We start from the raw sequence: 19,681 nt of genomic DNA on the forward strand, positions 1-19,681 counted from the left end.
ACTAATACTACCCAAGTGGATTTATAGATTTGGTACAACTTCTATCAGAATTCCAATGATGTCTTTTGCAGACATCAGGGTCTGATCTTAAAAATGGTTGTAAATGTTTCTTTTATGAGTATGGATATATTGCCTATATGACACATGTGTCTGCCAGGTGGAGATGGGGGGGGGGGGGTAAGGAGGAGTTGTGAGCTATCATGTGGGTGCTGGGTCGCCCTTGAACCTGCAAAGCTACCATGGTCTTGTCATCAACAATCCTATTGACCAATGGAATGACTATACAGAAAGCCCAGACAAAACACCTTGCATACACGGCCACATGATTTTTGACAAGGGCAGCAAGACCATTCAATGGGGAAAGGGACAGCCTTCAACAATGGGTACTGGGAAACGTGGATACCAATATGTAGACAAAAGCTTTATTTGATAGCATATATAAAATTAAGTCAACTACAAAAGATAAACTCAGATGACCGAGAACAAAGCACCAGCCCCAGGGAGAGCTGTTTTATAGAGTACATAGGCACCAGTGCCCCAACTCCAGCAAGTCCAAAGTGTTAGACGCTCACCTCAGGGTCATCTGTCTAAACAGAGCCCACAGAACATTTTTAGAAATGTTTCTGTCCACTAGAAAGAGAATCGGCTAACACTAGATGAAGCTGAGAACTAGTTGGTATTAAGGCTGCCCTAAACAGAAAGTGTTTGTAATCATACGAGAACTTTGTTAGAGGCGGGTCCAGACTAAATCTCAGGCAGAGGCTTTAACACCAAGTCATGGCTGGGCAGACCTGCAGGGGCAGGAGGCGGTCCTTACCTTTAAGTTAAGCTGCAGCAGACCCATAGCTTTCGTATATCCTGCTTTTCTCATCCAGGGGAGCATGTCAAGTAGTCTCTACTCATGGTCTCAGCGCCTTAGTCATAGACCATCCATCAGAGCCTCACTCTTCCCAGGCCACGGTATGCTAAGCCTGAACTTGTAAACGGGCCCCTACCCAGCCACCTTCTCAGGGCCATCTAGACACCCTCTCCTAGCCTTCTCACCCAGGGCCAAGGTTAGGTTTCCCAAGCAAACAGCTGGGAGCCTCTAAACAGCATACGCGTCTTAAAGAAGCTACCCCACTCCCACGCCGCAACCCCCCATCCCTGGGACGGCTAAGCCGAGCTCTTGCTCCCCTCCCTCCCATATGTAAGTCACAAGGCCTCACCAGCCTGGGAAACAGCTGGGATTCCCAGAGCGTGGCCTGTCCTGTGCTGGACGCCTGGAGCCATTCTCGAGCCTCTACACCTGAGCTGGGTCCCAGTCAGGGCTTCCCCTAGGAAGCCCAGTCTAGAGGCTAGGAAGGCGGCTTAGTCAGTGAAGTGTTTACCACACAAGAAAGAAGACCCGAGTTCAGATCCCCAGCACCCAGGAAGAAAGCCAGGCATGGTATCTTCTACCTGTAGTCTCTGCAGGAGGGGCAGGCATAGGTGGATCCCTGAGCATGCTCAACAGCCAGTCTAGCAAAACTGAATTCCAGCTTCAGAGAGAGATACTATCTAAACACTGAGGTGGAGAGCAACTACAGATCAACCACAATCACCCTCGGGCCTCTTCCACGTGCCGTGTGCACACACAAGCACCAAAACATGTGCACACACACTCCCACATATATACACACAAGATCCGAACATGTGCACACACACACACTCATGCCCACATAAAAGCCACCCTGAGAGCTAAGGTTCTAGAAAGAGCTACCCAAGGACACAAAGGGCCCTGCCTCTCCTGTCTCTATTGCAGGGATAAGAGCTATAAAAGAGAAAGGAGATTTAAAATGCAATAATATTGTACAAATAATATATTTATTTCCAAACCCCATGTGATGGACAAATTACGTTTCTCTGCCTCGATCTCGCTTCTTTACACAAGGATTAAAAAAGTCTCAGCCCCAGCGAGGCATCGTCCTGGGCAGGTTACGTGGGTACGATGGTCCAGCCACCTCCTGCTGCTCAAGCAGCTTCGTGTTCACCCTGCACTAGGCTCCTGCTGAGCCCTGCATCAGGACTGCCCACTCTAGGACAGAGCCTGACTCAGCAGGAACTGCTCCAGCCTCGATGACCCACAGATGAACACGCAGGTGAAAGCCTTGTCTGCGGAGTCCTTAGGAAACACGGGCTGGAGAGCCAAGATCTTAGTACGTGGCCACCATCCTCCCCTGGGACAGCCTCAGCTCACAGTCCAAAGCGGGCTGGCGTGCGGCGAGGCGTCATGGGCTCCCCCTGCTCTTTCCGTCCTGGAGTGTAGATCTTTGTGGACCTGGACACACAGAAAGAGGTAAGAAACAATGCTCCTCCCTGAGCAGGAACCCAACAGAATCAAAGGCCTCGAAGCCTTGCTGTCTCTGACCCAATGCACAGCAGCTTCAAGGCTGAAGGACCGCACCTGCAGCACATGCTACCTCCCTTGCAGCCCCACCTCCAGAGACTGTAAAGGAAGCCATCCACCCTGACATCATTAAGGGACATTCACAGTGATTTTTAAACAGCTCCTTTTGTGGCCCCTAGATAATCAGGTCCCTACTTCAACTGTGTGACAAAGCACGGCACTTGCCTTTGTCCCCAGTTCCTGGAGGAATTAGCCAAATGATCAGGGCATCTCTGCTACTCAAAAAGAACACTCCTGACAGCTCATGGTCGCCTTGAGGGAGCTGGCGCTGGATGTCCTGGCCAAAGAGACCAGTCACCTAGAGAAAGCGCGGGGTCCGAGCCGTGTGCTATCAGCCTAACCCACGGAGGGCAGGGTCAGGAAGAAGACCAGAGGCTGTGTTCAACAACCATCCACAACAATGTCGTTGAACTCCGTTAAAACTCGCTCACTGGAGTGTGCCTGACTGGCAAAACCTGTGAGCATATACTGTCACACACCAATGGGCCAGGTAATGGCCCTTAGGACACCTCCTTCTACACGGCTCTTCCTTTGGTTCTTTTTCAGTAATAAAAATTATCAATTAAACTCTGTCCTCAGCCGGGTGTGGTGGCGCACGCCTTTAATCCCAGCACTCGGGAGGCAGAAGCAGGCAGATTTCTGAGTTCGAGGTCAGCCTGGTCTACAAAGTGAGCTCCAGGACAGCCAGGGCTATACAGAGAAACCCTTTCTCAAAAAAACAAAAAAACAAAAAACAAACAAACAAAAAAAACCTCTGTCCTCAGTTTCTGAACCCAACCAGAAACCAGAGAAAGTCCGTGTGAGTCCCCAAATCTAAAGAGGAAACCTTCTGGTGGTGTGTGGAGTGAGGACAGCACCACAGAAGGCTGTGCCCTAACTGTCATACTCAGCCTGACTCCCTGCTTTACCCGAACACAGGTGCCGAAGTCCAAGGCTCTCTTCTGCCTGGCATTTTTTCCAAGCCCCTTGCCTGACAATAAAACTGCAAGACTCACAGCAAGACTCAGGCCACTTCGGGCCCTGAATCTACATGATGACCAAGAACTGCAGCGGACACCCGTGCCTCCACATGTGCCCACCTGGCACAACACCACCTCTGCACCAATTGCTGATTTAAACTGACAACTTTTCTTACCCCTACTCAGCACTGCCGGGCCTCACCTGACACTGCCCAAGGGGCTGCGCTTCTCCTGCTCCTGTCGCCGGGCACGCAACTGCTCCTCGGCCAAGGCCATCTCCTCTTCCATGGCAGAGGCCTCTTCTTTAGCCCGACGACGATTCTCCTAGAGAAAGGCAGATGGGACTGACTTCAGAGGCTCTGTCTGTGCTTGGGACCAGTTCTAGGAACCCAGGCCTGTGTAGCTCTATGTCCCAGCACCAAGGGCACCTTTCCTTGTGCAGCTCAGGACAGTTTGTAAACTATTCAAGATAGATATGGATAAGCTGGTCTAAGCCAGTTACCCCTCAGCACTCCAGTAAGTACTGACATGCTGTGTGTGTGTGTGTGTGTGTGTGTCTGTGTGTGTCTGTGTGTGTCTGTGTGCACACATGTGTGGGTAGATGAGGCCACACACAAGCCAGGGATAGGCTGATTCTTCACCTGATTCCTTGAAACTGGGGCTCTCACTGAACCTGAACTTCACCTAGGCTCACTTCCAGCTAAGCTGAAGGTCAGGCTTCCAGGACCCCCATAACAGGGGGTTACAGACATACATGGCAATTCCCAGCTTTTGGATATGGGTGCTGAGGATCTGGACTTCGGTCACCATGTTTACAGAGCACATCTTACCCACAGAGCCTCCCAACCCCAAGAACTGTCAAGGCAACCTCAAGCCAAGTTTCACGTTTCTCTCCGGGCAGTACTGGAGACTGAACACACACCAGTGGTTTTTCTGCTGAGCTACTGCCACAGTGCAGTACACACGTTCATCTCATCAAGTCACGGCCATGCCAGGAGGTACAGAGAAATCATGAAGACACTGTGTTTGTCCCAGTGTGGAGAGAAGTATGTGAAAAAGTAGGAATGCGAAAGCAGAGCCACATTTCACACCCCTCAGTGACAGAGCAAAGCGTCACTCATTAGTAGACACCAAACCCCTGACATGGAGTCATGGGTGGAAGGAACTGAAGAGAGACGAGCTGACACCACCTGGACCACAAATGTGTCTGAGCATTTGAGCATCATCACAACTGCGACCATGTGCACACATCTGCAGAGCACAGCTGAGCAGAGCCACTCAGGCCTTCAGTCACTGAAGTGTATGTGACAGAGACTCAAGTTAGCCACTGCTAAAGGAAGGAATCAGCCAAGTGCATGCTGTGGACAGATGACAACTGCTCCAATAAATCAGTGTCACAAAGACAGAAAGCAGGTCCTGTCCCGGAACAAAGGTGTTAACACACATAGCCACCATGGCGACGTCCTATCCTATTCAAGTAAATCAACTGTGAGATGTTATCTCAGAGATAAATGAGGAACTCTGAATGAGAACTAGAAACTCAGGTGACACGGAAGATTAACTATTAGGAGTGACACTGTCGTAGAGGCCATGTTGTTGAAATAAGTCCTACCCATCATCAAATACTTAAGGATAAAATAACAATCTGGGGAAGCACACATTAAAATGCTCTGGGAGGGCAAGGGATGCGTGGGAAGTGGGGGGGGGGGGGAATAAACGGGAACCACTGATGTCACCTACAGGGACTAAGAGTTTATTACAGTGGCTGCCTTAGAGTACTGTCTAGTTTATGAATGTTTGAAGTTTTCAATTAAGCTTAAAGAGTAAAAAAGGCCCAGCCAACCCACTCACTGGAGGAGCACGGGACATGAGACAGCTTTTACATTCGGAGAGAATGTGGAATTAAGACGATGACAAGCCTTCCACAGCAGGTGAAAGGACAATCTTTTCCACAGGCAAACAGCATCTCCCCAGAAGCACAGCGCCCTTACCTGGCGAGATTTGCCTGCCTGCTTCACACTGTAGAACATGGGGCCTAACTCGGCCAGCCACTCTCCATCCACAGCGGTCACACACTGCATGTACTCCTGTGGGCACAAGGCAAACAGGTAGAGGTCACCAGGGAGTTAGGTCCCTCCTGTAAGGCTGGGAAATGTCACTAAGGGACACTAGAATTGTCATTGCTTCTCCACCCACATTCCCCTGTGAGAGTAAACAGTCCTCAGCATCCAACCATGCAGGAAGCCCCTCTGAAGGCTCTAGCAGGGGCTGCTCCTGCCAGCAGCCAGCAGGGGGCGATCCTCTGCCTGAGGCCACAGTGCTCTCTGTTGACTGGAGAATCCCGACAGGAACCCCAAGCTGAAAAGCAGCCTTGAAGGCCCTGCAGTTAAAACTGGTGCCTCAAGTCTCCAGGACTCTATAGAGGCAGTAGTAGGATTCAAAGGCCTGGCTCTAGTCAGTGGGCCCCAAAATGGGAACTCCTTGGGCGAGACTCACCTTGGTGGTCATGACCAGCTCGTGATACACAATGTAGTCAGGGGTGTAGCCCATGCCGAAGAGGGAGCTGGTGGGGTGTAAGTGGCAGGGCATCCCTGTGCGGATGTTCACATATTCCCCAATCCCCTAGAGAAGAAAACAGGTAGCCACATCACCAATATGCTCTTGACAGGCTTAGGGGAATCCTAGAGCTACAAAACTGCCTGAGAGAGCAGGCAGACTTGGAAAACTGCCTTTACGTAGGAGTCAGGAAGAGAAAGAAGCCAAAACTTTGTGGCTCCGGGCTCACCTTGAGCTTGGCTGCCTGGTGGAAATAGGCAGCACAGATACACTTCCTGACAATGTCCCAGTCGGTGCCACATGAGGCCAGGCTCATCCGCTGCTGCACCATAATATCCTTAAGCTGGGCCCGTACCTCCCGAACCTAAAGATGACACAGGCAAGACAGGATGGAGCCCTCCTCCCTCCCGTCTCCCACACCACCCCTTCTCCAGACCGCACCCCTCTGGGCTGCCACCCCACCTTCCGCATGGCCTTGGCGTGGATGAAGTGGTCATTGCACCAGATGGTGGAGTAATTGTTGTTCTTCCACTGCAGGTAGACATTCAGGTAGGTCAGGTGGTCACTTTCGGGGACAGCAAACTTCTCCCGGATTTGATCGCTCTCCTCTTCTCTGCCCTAGGAAAAGGAACAGGGACTTTTAACAGGCATGGGGAGGCTGACCCCACAGGACCCCAAAGAGTCTCACACTATACCTGCTCACATCAATATGCCTAACAACACAGAATAAAAATCATTTATAACAAAATAAGCTAAACAGTAGACTACGAGATTGAAGATGGTCTTTCAAATTTCCAAAACACTACAAGGACCACTGACCCAGCCTTCCGACCTCCCTTTAACCAGCCTACAAGACAGCACAGACAGAATCTCCATCCCACCCCATGACACAGGACAGCCCCACTTCCCCGCCAGTGATCCCTGGAAGTCCCTGGGCGAGCTACACCACACTGCCTCCCTACCTTGGGCCTGTAGAAGATGGCGGGGACCGAGAGCATGGAGACGATGAGCAGGATCTCGGAGCTGCAGCCCATGTCACAGGACACGATGAGCATCTTAGAGAGGGCCGGGTCCAGTGGGAACTCCACCATCAGCCGCCCTGTGGACGTGAGACCACCTGGGAGGGGAGCGCAAAGCCAACACTGCAGTCAACAGTGGACAAAGGGCAGAACTGTCCCCTCTGTGTACACACCACCGGGCCCCAGCCGTGTGCACACCTGTGTTGTCCAGGGCTCCGAGGATCCAGAGCTGGTACATGGAGTTGAGCATGTTGTCCTCGGGGGGCGGGTCCATGAAGTGGAACTGCAGCAGGTCCTGCACGCCCAGGGACTTGAGCAGCAGCACCACATTGGCTAGGTTGGTCCTCTGGATCTCGGGCACGGTGGTGGTCAGCAGTTCGTTCTTGTAAGCGCTCTGCGTGTAGAGCCTGCCAGGGAGGAGCCAGTGACCCGGCTGCACCTGCCCTGTGCCAGCCTGCCAGCCTCTCACGTGTTAGCTACCCTCAGGAACCACTCGGCAGAATGTCAGCAGAAGTTATTCCAGCCTCACAAGTGTGACCCCAACCAGCCAACAAATCCTCCAAGCAGGGACGTGACCAGCCCGCTGATCTGCTTAGCCTGTCTCCTAAGTCTCACTCTTTTGCTGGAGCCTCCTAGTGCCTGTGAGGGCCAAAGCGCCCGAGACTAGAATTGTAGCAAAGTTTTACTGGCTTAACGTCTGTATTGATTCTGAATTTCTGATGAATGCATTCTTTTTTAAAATCATAAAAACAGGAGGAAAAAATATCTGGGCAAGTGAAAAGCACCCCGTTTTACTCAGGCTCACCCACGGAGGGCAGCCTGCTGTCCTTACTGCTGTTCACTGAGGTCCCCTCCTACAGAACTGCCTAGAGCTCAGGGCTCCCTGAAGACCAGTCCTTCCCCTCATCAGCCCCAGACAAGCCCCTCACCCCACCCCCGGGCTCTGGGCAGTAAGCAGTTCCAGCACCGCCCTAAGAAGCAGGCTAGCACAGGGCTCCTACCTGAAACACTGACCTGGGCCCGTCCTGCCAGCTCTCCCTGACCTCTGGTTGGCATTGGCCTGGCTAATGGGGTAAATCTGCAGGGCATCCATGCCAATCCTGGGGTTGAAGACCTAGTGGGGGACACAAAAGAACTGATCAAGGACGGCGTGACAAGAGAGGAAAGGAGTCCTCAGACAAAGGCAAACCCAGTTCTGCTCACCACAGAGGATGTGATGAGCAGCCTTGGTGATCGTCAACTTAAGAGCCAGGAGACTCAAGAAAGCCTCAGAGGTCTCTCCATCCACACCAGCTCTGGGACCACTACAGAACTGCTTAAATATCTATACCATCAAGCTACCACAAGGATAGGCTGGAAAGGTCAGTGCTCACTGAATGTTGGCCTAACACCTCCACCACTCTCATGCACTGAGTGTCTCTATGCTGAGTTCACTTTGGGTGAAGCTTTGGAATCCAGCCTCCTGCATCACCCCTCGCCTCCTGCATCGCCCCTCACCTTTAACTTGCAGTAGCCAGAGTCGATGACAAACATGATGCCATCAACAGTCAGAGACGTCTCAGCAATGTTGGTAGCGACGATGCACTTCCGGACACCATCTGGAGCCTAGGGCCAATCAGGACATCAGAAGGAAAGGTAAGTTTTGGGGAGGGAGAGACTGAACAGGCAAGAAAAGCCCAGTTCACACCTGTTCTTCTAGGAAAGAAATATCCCCCCTCTTGCGCCTTTGAGGGACACCAAGAGACAGGCATAGCGAAGCAGTGCACCTTCTGGAAGATCTTGGCCTGCAGGTCAGACGGCAGCTGGGAGTAGATGGGCAGTACCGCCAGCGCAGGCGCGTTCTCCAGCTCCTCCAGGTGCTCCACGATCTGGTCAGATGTCACCTGCGGCACAGAAGGAGTCATGAGACCCCAGAGCCCCTAACCCTCAGGTGGAGGGTTCCCATCCAACCCAGTGGTGACTGAAGCACGCACCTCAATGTCCTCTTGGCCTGGCATGAAGATCAGGATGTCCCCAGGGGCCCCAGACAGGTGTACCTGCAAGGACTGCTTCACCGCGGCCTCCACGTAATCTTCCTGCGGGGTCTGAACACAGCAGAGGGAACAAGGGCGCCATAGGTCAGCAGCCCCCAGACGACACACAGCTTCATCCTGTCTGAGCTGCAGCACTGGACTCAGCAAAGCCAACCTCAGGGTGAGCCTGATTGCTGAGGCCCTTAAAATTAGAGCTGGTATCCCTGGGCTCCTTGCTTCAGAGACAAGGACTCAAATCCTTGAGGCTGGCGTCAGGCTTAAGCAGACCATAGCCTCCAGTGCAAATGGCAGAAGCAATCAGGAAAAGGCTACATGGCTCGGACCTCAGACACGGCTCTCTGTCTACCTATGGCGCTACAGTGCCCCATTTACCTCATGCCACTAAATCTTCGCCAACGCTGTACCCCCTCCTCCAGCTGACTTTTCACCAGAGAATGTCAAAGGACAGAGACCTCTGTACCTTGCTGAAGAGGATGTCAACAGGAAAAGTCCGCCCAGGGATGTGGAAAATGGGTACATTCCCAAAGAAGGCAGCAAACTTTTCTGCATCCATAGTAGCTGACGTGACAATGAGCTTCAGGTCTGAGCGTCGAGCCACAACCTAAGAGAAGGGGACAGCAGGGGTTCCTGTGATCTTGGGACTTCAGTCTCAGCTCTGTCCACAGACAGAGCAAACACTAACGCTGGCAAGCCGGTAGCTTTGTCTGACTGAGCAATGGAGCTACAGCTCAGCGTGAAGACACCAGCAGGGCTGACCAGGTGACCTGGAAGCTTCCGAGGAAGCCTCACCCATCCTCTGCACCTGAGCCGCAGAGGAACCAGAGCCCGCCGTGGCCTTACCTCCCGGAGCAGCCCAAAAAGCACGTCGGTGTTGAGGGAGCGCTCGTGGGCCTCATCCATGATGACGGCGCTGTAGTGGTCCAGGTCAGCCTCCCGGAGGGACTCGCGCAGCAGGATCCCATCCGTCATGTACTTGATCAAGGTGTTTTCCGAAGTGCAGTCCTCAAAGCGGATGGCATAGCCCACCTGGGGTCAGAGACAGAGCTCACCAAGAGGCTAACTACTTACCGTTTGCCCTCACAGACTGGAGTCAGGCTTAAGCAGACCACAGCTTCCAGCACAAATGGCAGAAGCGATCAGGAGAAGGCTACATGGCTCAGACCTCACGCCCACTCACCTCTTCTCCAAGGTTGCCCCCCATCTCTTCACTGACTCTCTTGGCCACTGACATGGCAGCCACACGCCGGGGCTGGGTACACCCGATCATCCCATAGTCCGTGTAACCATCTTCATGCAAGTACTGGGTCAGCTGAGTGGTCTTGCCACTCCCTGTCTCCCCGACCACGATCACAATGCTGTTGTCTCTGCAGGGAAGAGCAAGCAAGGCACTGAGCAGCCTGAGAGGAAAGCCAAGCTTGAGACAATTCCCTGAGAAGCCTTAAGTCTGGCTGCCTCTGGCAAAGCCTAGCTCTGCAAGAAGCATTCATGGCCAGAGGGTTCACCAGAAACCAGCATCTTATGGGGCTTCCACATGAGATGCCAGGGACCCAGTCAAGGTGAACCTGGACCACTAAAGGAAGTGATGTCATCTTACTGTGCGCAGCACACACTCAGCCAGCCCATTACGGGCAAAGTGTTTCCCTTGCCCATTAGACAATGCACAGACAGGAGAGCCACGGGGCCTGGGCCGTTACCTGATGATGGTGAGCAGCTCCTGCTGCACGGCAAAGATGGGCAGGTACTGCCTCTGCTCCAGGATCGACTTCTTCTTGGCAAACTCACTGCTGGCCTCGCTTTTCTCCTTCATGTGATCTGCAAACTTCTGCTCCGTCCTGGGAAACACAGAGGCACACATGACCTCCCACACTGTCCCTCAGGCTGAAGTTAGCTGCCCTTCCTGCTCCCAAGAATGTGAACAACTGCGACAAGAATCAGTCAACCTCCTGGACTCCAAAGCAGCCTGGGCATCCAAGACTGTATCTAAATGGGCCTAAGGAGCAGATATCACACAAGACTCCACCTCCATAATACACAGTCCAGAGCCCTGATCAAACAGCTGCATAGGGAGCAGACATCAGACTCTAGGTGGGCAGATCGCCTATCCTAAACAAAGTGTGGCCAGAAGAGGGGCTGAAATTAACCAGCAGGTACCAATTTAGAAAGAAGATCTTGGACAATGTTAGGACCAGACTTAAAGGGCTCAAACAGCTATAGGGGTCTCCCAAGTGCTAGCTACACAGCACAGGACATAGATCTGAATTCCTCCCTCCCTTAATAGGACTACCAAGTGCAAAGGCCTCGTTTTCAAAGAACTATGAGAACAGCTCACTTCTATTTGCCTTGCTTCTAGATAACAACCATGTATCAGTGTCTGATACATGGACACACATCCCAAGACCCTTGCTCCCACCTTCCCCCTCAGAGTCCTTTCCTTCCTCAGATCTTACCCAAGCTCTTCAAGTGTCTAGTTCTCATTTTACTCAGTCCCCCTGGCCACCTGACAACTGAAACTAAGGGACTCCAGCAATACCAACCTCTTAGTTGGGACACTTTACACAGAAGTACTAGGTAAAGACGACAGTTCCACGGGACACGTCGTCATTAGGGGATGCGCAGTGGGAGGGCTATTTTGAGTGTAGCACCAAGCCAATGCAGGGACTCAGACAAGCAGTGACTGAACGACTGCATCAGACCCCATGAACGGAGACACTACCAAGCCGAGAGTCCTAAAAGGCCTGGGAAGCCAGCCCTCCCTTCCGTGTTGTGCTGAAATCTGACCAAGAAAAGAAACCCTGCCTGTCAGGACCAACATTTCCTAGCTAGGTGCTCTGAAGCAAAGTCCTTAACCTCCCTGAGCCTCAATCTACACAACCATCACTGTATCAGCGGTGGTGGTGACAGCAAGGAAAGCTCAAGTCAGAAGACAGGACTCAGGAAGGGACCAGAATGCACAAAGATTCCCGTCACAAGCCAGGACCTTGGGAGCCAACTTGCTACTGACCGAGACTACACACACACCTGTAGTCCACTTTCCCGTCTTCTGTCATAGCTTTATCCGGCTCCTCTTCTTTTTTGACACCCATTATGTCTCCTAGTTTGGTCCCTGCCAGTTCCCAGTGTTTGTGCTGAGCCTGAAGGTGAAAACAAGAGTTAAATCACTGCATCCTCTGGCAAGACGGGAGGCCGTGGAGGCTATTCTGATGGAAGGCAGGCTTTACCCAGCAGACAGTAAATTCCCACAAGGCACCAAGCCACACTTCTCAAACCTCATGCCTCCAAGCCCCCAACACCAGGCCCCATGGTTGCTTAACTGAGTAGAACACAGTATTCTCCTGGGCTGCCTCTTGATCCATGCAAGTATGTCCTCTGACTGCCACTGGCAGTCACTGTATGCAGTCTTGACATTTTCTACAGGAGTAAAAAGCAGCCCCCAAGGACCTCAGCCCTAGTAGCACACCACCAACCTTTCTCCGTTCTTTCTGTTCCCTGTGCTTGCGGACCGTCTGGCTGCCTTTCCGAGCAATAATGGCCAGGTCAGAGGTGGCATCCTTCACTGGGATCACAGGCTCCGGCTGCAAGAAGGAGGAGAGGTCACTAAAGGAACCAGAGGGCCTGCTGTGCATGGGCCCTAGTACAACAGGCACTACCCTCTGGCACCGACACTTGCCTGTACCAACCCTCTCCTCCTCCCTCCTTCAGCACTTTCTAACCCGCCCGTCTCTGGCCACAGAGGCCTCACCTGCTTGGTGAAAACGATGCGCCCATCCAGAAAGGGAGGCACCAGGTTGTGCACCATCAGATGCACCTTGGCCGCATTGTCCTCTTCAAAGTCCTCGTCCACCTCCAGCCGATGGACCACCCCACTGGTGAGCATTCGGTTTGTCTCCCAGCGCTCATTGTCCTGTGGGACACAAGGACAGCCACATTTAGCCAGCAGCTAAAAGGGGATCCTGAAAGGTCAACAAGCAAGCCCACAGACTCACAACGGGCTCTGCACCCTGCAGCTCCTTAAACAGGAGTCACTGAAGCCAAGGCCTTGCAGTACCTTGTCCCAAGAAGCAGCTGGGCACCAGCCCTACCCCAGACACAAACCACACACCCAGAGAGTACCACCATACCACTCCCCACACGGCCCCTCACAGCGTAGTGCATGAGAGCGAAGCAGGAGCCAGGATTCCTCAGCTACCCAAAGCTTCCCACTCACGCTCCTGTCCTGCAGAGGCATGTGTGACCTGGTCCTGTCTATAGACAGCCAGCTGTGTTGTGTCATCGCCTGGCACCCTGAGACTCCTCCCACACGCCCCAGCTCTGCCCTAAGCCTGTGCCAGCCGCCGCTACCGCCGCCCCTGCGGCCTCACCTCGTTGATTTGCCTGCGCTGCGCTGAAATGCGCTTCTGCTTCTGTTTGTGCAGGTGCTGCTCCCGCCGCCTCACGTAGTCCTCAGACGAGTAGGCCAGAGGGTTGTGGAACTCATCGTAGCCCTCATCCATCATGTACCAGTCCCGGTCTGCTTGCTGCAGAGACGAGAACAAAGGGCAGGTCACACTCACGGGGACATGCAGCCAGAGAGGAGCAAGACAGCTATCTGCCAAGAGTCCAAGGACTCCACAAGAGCCTTCATGATGAGAGACCTGGAGGAGGGCAGGGGAGCCTTTCCACAGCTTTGACTGATTTCACACGGCAGACTGCCGGGCCAGGCTTCTTACACTCTGCACACAGAGGCACCCACAGCCGGAGGCAAGTCTGACTGGCTGCATCAGTATAAAGCCTCCCTGGGAAGCCTGGATCTCTCCAAAGGTTCCAGGGCTCGGAACGGCAGTCACCACCTTCCTGAAAGCCCTTGGCTCCAACACCTTTCACCCTGACCACCACCTCCTGTCCAGCCCCTCAACGATGTCGCCTTTACCCTCTGGTCATCCTCCCACTGCTGCCGCTCCTCCTCTGTGTCAAACGCAATCCCTTCTTCGCCATCCTCACGTCTGCCTGAAGGAAAGCAGAGGGCAGAGGTCAGTCCCTACAACTCCCATCTGACCCCCACCCCCCAACCCCCAAGGACAACCAGAGCCACAAAGCTGCACAGCCTCTTGAGTACAGCCTCTGCTCAGCCCCACCGGGACCAGCCAAACAGTTTTTCTGCCTCCCACCTCCCAGGCCTTACCTCGGCCCCTGGACAGACGTGGGGTAGACCCCAAGTGTCTTCTATCATCAGCCCATTCATTGTACTTATAGGAGGGGGTCGGCAGAGGTGTGTCATCTGAAGACTTGCTCCTTATAGACCTGGGGATCATCAAGATTAGCTGACACTGAGCTGAACTGTGTCCCCAGCCGCCACAACCCTCCCTGTCCACATCCCTCGACTACTGGCTGTCCCATCCATCCATCCATCACCTGTCTCGATCCCGAGTGGACGGCCGATGACCTCGCTCAGAGTCCCGATAGGAAGGTGTTGGGGAGGGTGTTTCCCACTGAGAGCGCCTTGAAGAGCCATAGCCACTGTCGTCCTCCTCCCAGGCGGACCTCGAAGGGGTGGCTGCATCTGGGGCCGCAGAAACATCCACAGTCAATGAGATGTGACTTTAGACAATCCTCCTGCCTCAGCTTCCAATGTACTGGGATTATAGGCATAAGCCACTACACCTACTTTCCCAACTGATTCTTAATTACCTCTATTTATCTAACTGTGTGTGTCTGTGTGCGTGCATGCAGAGGTCAGATGACAATTCTCAAGAGTTGGTTCTCCTTCCATCGTGTGGATCCTGGTAAACCAACTCAGATCAGAAGGCTTGGCAGCAAGTGTCCTCAGCAGGTGAGCCTTTTGATCAGAGTTGATCTGATCCCCTGTTCACAACCTTGTACTTACTTGTTACAGATAAGACACTGCGACAAATAAATATTTAAAGAGACCGAACATAATAGTCTGGCTTTCACTGTTTAAAACAACACTGAAAGAATCAATTTCTCTCTTTGATCTTAAAACCAATAGTTCCCTTTCAACAAATCCTTCTTGATCCACCACATCTTGGGATTAGAACTTGACTCACGGCCTGGGAACAAAGCGGACTACCTCTTACTCTGCCTTTCTGCACCTGAGCCCTACCAGCAGAGGACAGATGAGAATACCTTTGGGCCGATGTCGAGGACTCTCAGGTTCATTTCTTCTGCTGCTGCGCTCGGAGCCTCCGTCTCGGTCTGATCTGCTGCTGTGCCTACTTCTGTCCCGCTCATCTGCTGTAAGAGTCGCATAGGCTTAACACCATTCACTAACACCACCACACACCCCAGCACTGGGCAGAAAGCGCAGGCCTCCCCACTGACTCGCCCATAATCCATGGGCTGAGACTCACACACTCACACCTCAGTGGACAGTTAGATGCCCAGCATGGAGAGTTCTGTGTATAGCAGATCTGATTCTAAGCGAGGCCAGTGCTGGACCCCGCCTCACTTGTCCCATAACACTGTCCTCTACCCTCATCAGAGCTAGTGTAAATACTGGCTTCTTCAATGGATCACCCATCATTTCCTTTATCACCAATTTTCACAATAAAACAAGATCCACACACTCAAGCAAAGTTGCTGTCCTACAAGAGAGGTATCGTTCCTTAAACTTCTTCCTAATCCTAGTCTCAAAGGGTCAAAACCACCGGGGCACACACTATACAAACCAAGTTGTCCAATTAATGACTATTACTGTAAAAGTCCTTGTGACAGGAAGAGAAAGGCTTGCTGGTTCGATGCTAACGGACCCCAGGAGGGGTGCCAGGCACGTTACCTCTGTCTCTCTTGCGGTCATAGTCTCGATCCCGGGATCTCTCCTTCTTCCGATCCTTTTCTTCTTTAGATGAGGCATAGACCCCGTGCTCCCTCCGATCCCGCTCTCTCTGCCTACTGCGTTCCCAAAACTCTTCACTCACACCCCCGGGGTGGGACGGAGTCTCTACCCGAGCAGATCGGTAATGCCTGAAACAGGGAGAGTGAAGAAAGGGGTCTCCATGGCAGAAAACATTTCCCTCTACCTCCGACCATGCCAACAAGCAGTATGTCCTCTCCACTGCATCTCCCTGGTGCTGAAGGCCTGGACAGGGCTAGAACCCAAGCACTTACGTCCACTTCTTAGCAGCCTTCCCCGCAAATCCTTACCAGCTCCTACCTGCCACCAGTATCATGGAATCACAATAAAACCGTAAAGCTCTTAGGTGTCCGACAGGAGCTGAGGTGAACCTGGGCGAATATTTTCTGACCACCACTTTTTACCCTCTCTCCTTACCTGTCTCTCCGGCTACTTCGGCCAGCCTGGTCCTCGCTCTCCTCCTCGGCATCCTTCTGGTCATCCTTACTCTCCTCCCAGTCTTTGTAAGAAGAGACTCTGGACTTTTTCTTGTCCTCCCCATCATCCTTCTCCTCTCGCTCCCTCCGTTTCAGGGACGCCAGTAAGTCCAGCCCCAGCAGTGAAGGGCGGGGAGCAGGGGCTTTGAAGACATGCTGCTCATTGGCTGCACTTTTGGTCTTGCAAATAAGACCACCAACCTGAGAGTCCAAACTGGTGCCTTCCAAGCGATGGATGGAGGTATCCTCACCAGGGTCCTCCATCACAGGCTCTTATTTCTCTGAAAGGAAGGCAGACCGTTAGAACTGGACATAAGAAAACTCCGGTCTACTGTATCCCAGAATAACGAGTGCATTTAAGTGGCTATCCCTACCTCCCTACACTGAGCCCAGAACATCTTCTGCTAGCTAGTGTGTATATATGTGTGTTGTCATGCAGGTGCACATAAAGCCAGAGGCCAACATCAGGTACTTTTCTCAGTTGCTCCCTTATTTACTTTTGAAGATAGGGTCTTCACTGAACTGGGAACTAATTTGGCCAAGAAGCTCCTTGGGATCTGCCTCTGACTCTTAGCACAGATGTGCCTCTACTCATGACTCTCCATGGGTTCTGGGGATCTAAAATCAGGACCTTACACTTGTAAGAAAGCACCCACCACCGGAGCCACCTCTCCAGCCCCTCCTGCTACTTGTGAGGACTTCCTCACCAAATCACTATCAGTCTCTAAAAGCTGACCAGTTCCCACTCCAACACATCCAAAAGGCACAGAGACACATGGACACGGACCACACCCCAACACATCCAAAAGGCACAGAGACACATGGACATGGACCACACACTAGGATCGAGAAGGTGTCATCTAGACAAGAATCAACCTCACTAAGGGCTTCTTACCAGACTAGAATGATTTTTATAAAGAGAAGTATAGGGGAACTGGACTTAAGTCAGAAACCCTGATTAAAACCCAGGCGATTGAGCTGGGCATGATATGCACCTGTAATCTCAGCACGGGAGGTAGAGGCTCCAGAGGGGGGCAAGTGGGAAGCTAGTCTGGGCTACATAGTTTCACACTAGCTAGGATATTTAGTGAAGGATTCACTCATTTATATTCTTTCTCTCTCCTTCTCTTGCTCTCTCCCTCCCAGTTTGTCCCTCTGCCCATTATCTCACTCTTCTACAGAACACACTTCCTCCCACTTATGGGCCAAAATAATCACCTCTAGGAGTCCCCATTAGCTCCCTGCCTCTGAACACAAGCCAGGCATGCTTGCCTTTTTCATATGAACTGTAGCAGCACATCCCACTTCTCTAGTGAGACAAGAAAGAAAGAAAGAAAGAAAGAAAGAAAGAAAGAAAGAAAGAGAGAGAGAGAGAGAGAGAGAGAGAGAGAGAGAGAGAGAAAGGAAGGAAGGAAGGAAGGAAGGAAGGAAGAAAGGAAGAAAGGAAGGAAGAAATAAACTAAGTAACTAACTCACTCCAGGCTCTTGGCATTTTCTGGTTTTTTTGGGACAGTAAGCAGTTGTCTTGGTTAGTCATTAGTTCTCTATGTGTGAAACCACAATCACTTCTGCTTTCCACAATCCACAGAACCACTGTGAGAATCAATTGTTGGTACACTGATGTGACGGTTGCATACTTGGTATTATGCTCCTGTACCCTGACTTCCCTTCCTGGTTTTTGATATGCATTCTCCCACCCACCCATCCCATTCCCTTTAAGTCACAAGTTCCACAGAGCAGAGAAGTTAGCTAGCACACGATTTCACCATCCATATTCTACACACTTGCTGACTTTTGTTGTGGATCAGTAGTGGTTTGTGGGAAAAGAGAAAAAAAGCATCCCATAGCAGGCAAAAAAAAAAAAAAAAAAAATCTCTTGAATAACAAACTGTGTTCGCCAAAATTACTTCCAAGAAATGTTAGGAAAGAGCATGTCTGGAACGTGTTTCAGAGACTGTAAGACCTCCCAGGTGTTTGGCTGATGTCAAATTCATCTTTATCTAACACCACCCGATTATAAGCTTGGACCTATGTTGGACATGTAGTTAATTATTCTCATTCCGATTAAGTTTATAAAGCATGAGAACTGTGACTTTTGAATCTAGACTTCTTTTGCTGTGTTCTAATTAACATGCACAGCTCTCCCAAGGGGCGCTGCAACACAATGTGGATGAAGAAGCAAAAGTTTCCCGAGGTAGAAGAGAGAAACAAAGTCGCATCTTATATGCATATTAAGAAATCTTGACAGGAAGGCTGAGATACAACGACTTACATCCTAAAGTGTCATTTGCATGCAAGCAGAGACTACTGTCTGTCTTGTTAACAAATGGCAAAGTAAAAACCTGATTAGATATCATTTATTGAAAGCGAACAGGAAGTCAGACATTTCTCTGGACAGGAAATTATTCACAACACAGGACAAGGAAGGACTTAATTAGCGGCTCAAAATAGCAAATAAAGCGGTCCACGGCCAGACTATGGAGAAACATCGGTGACAAAGAAGCCACAATGGACTTCTCAGGTTAGCAACTGCTTACTGCATGCGTCGTTAATCCACTTGCTATTCTCAACAATACCGATAAAGGAAAAACAAGAGCCCTTTCCTCTTAGGGTTAATACTCTACTTATAGATTATCCGCCAGATCTAGTGGAGACTCTTCAGTGAGACAGGAGGAAGGCACCAGAAGCCCTACCCAGGCTCTCCAACTATCGGGTACCAGGTTCGCGTACTGCCCTAAACGAGGGCACAGGGAGGACCCCTGAATCTCCGTGGGGCCGTTCCCAAACACCGGGATGAGACCAGAACATGGACAAAGTCCGGAGAAGGCTGAATGAACTTCTCCGCTCAAGCAAATAGAGAAACTTGGGTAACAAGGACTAGAGGAACTCTGAAATCAGGGCCCAAACAGAAGCCGCGAGCCGACACCGGCCGCCTGGAGCCGCCATGGCTGCCGAAGGACAGATCTGGAAAGAGAAAGAGACGCTCACCTCACCAAGCACGACTCTCGAGGCCTTCGGTTCCTGATCTGGAGACGCCAGCGCGGCCACCGCTCGATCCGAGGGTCTCAAAGAGGCAAATTCCGCTGTTTGAAAGCGGCCATCATCGTCCCATAATGCCCTGCGCGGAGCCTTCTATCCGTCCAAAAAGACCATCGAGAGCAGCCCACAAATCCAGGGTTCCGGGACGCCAGAGTGCAACCCCGCGAACAGGCCTTCCGAGCCTCAGTCTCTTCCTCTGGGTTCAGAGTCTCCTTGCGACCAATCGCGCTTGGCGTAAGAGTCAACACCCCGCCTCTGGCTCGGGGGTGTGCAAGGGAGGACAACACGAGACCGGCCATGTTTACTAAGGGCGGAAATGACGTC

General features: G+C 51.8%; 1 protein-coding gene across 3 annotated transcripts; it reads right to left on the reverse strand.

Moving 5' to 3' along the window:
- Nucleotides 1–1,814: 1,814 nt before the first annotated feature.
- Nucleotides 1,815–19,677, reverse strand: Dhx38 (DEAH (Asp-Glu-Ala-His) box polypeptide 38). 3 transcript variants are annotated; one of them, NR_151644.1, is made up of 27 exons: nt 19,307–19,677; nt 16,260–16,599; nt 15,765–15,952; nt 15,116–15,223; nt 14,384–14,531; nt 14,154–14,272; nt 13,902–13,978; nt 13,354–13,509; nt 12,735–12,896; nt 12,460–12,567; nt 12,014–12,126; nt 10,690–10,827; nt 10,173–10,359; nt 9,836–10,021; nt 9,456–9,596; nt 8,936–9,046; nt 8,729–8,845; nt 8,460–8,567; nt 7,977–8,076; nt 7,161–7,369; nt 6,906–7,060; nt 6,406–6,561; nt 6,173–6,307; nt 5,884–6,009; nt 5,379–5,474; nt 3,590–3,711; nt 1,815–2,299 (listed from the first exon to the last, which is right to left on the reverse strand). NR_151644.1 is itself a non-coding variant. In NM_178380.2 (27 exons), the coding sequence occupies exons 2-27, from the start codon at nt 16,580–16,582 to the stop codon at nt 2,215–2,217; spliced, it is 3,687 nt and encodes a 1,228-aa protein (NP_848467.1). In that variant the 5' UTR covers nt 16,583–16,599; nt 19,307–19,677; the 3' UTR covers nt 1,815–2,214. The 3 variants fall into 3 exon arrangements, 2 of the variants coding, with proteins under 2 accessions (NP_848467.1, XP_006531324.1); NM_178380.2 differs by having other exon boundaries at nt 7,964–8,076; XM_006531261.3 differs by having other exon boundaries at nt 1,827–2,299; nt 7,964–8,076; nt 15,116–15,220; nt 19,307–19,672.
- Nucleotides 19,678–19,681: the final 4 nt, after the last annotated feature.

The sequence above is a fragment of the Mus musculus genome, chromosome 8 (assembly GCF_000001635.26).
Source record: "Mus musculus strain C57BL/6J chromosome 8, GRCm38.p6 C57BL/6J".
Lineage (NCBI taxonomy): Eukaryota > Metazoa > Chordata > Mammalia > Rodentia > Muridae > Mus > Mus musculus.

What these genes read in the sequence shown, in the direction of transcription:
- Dhx38 (NM_178380.2), bottom strand. Translation starts at nt 16,582, where the DNA reads ATGGAGGACCCTGGTGAGGATACCTCCATCCATCGCTTGGAAGGCACC. An exon ending in CCATCTTCTACAGGCCCAAG is followed by an intron (nt 6,562 to 6,905) that starts GTAGGGAGGCAG and finishes TCCTTTTCCTAG; the next exon opens with GGCAGAGAAGAGGAGAGCGA. An exon ending in AGCCCCTTGGGCAGTGTCAG is followed by an intron (nt 2,300 to 3,589) that starts GTGAGGCCCGGC and finishes CTGTGTGTCCAG; the next exon opens with GTCCACAAAGATCTACACTC.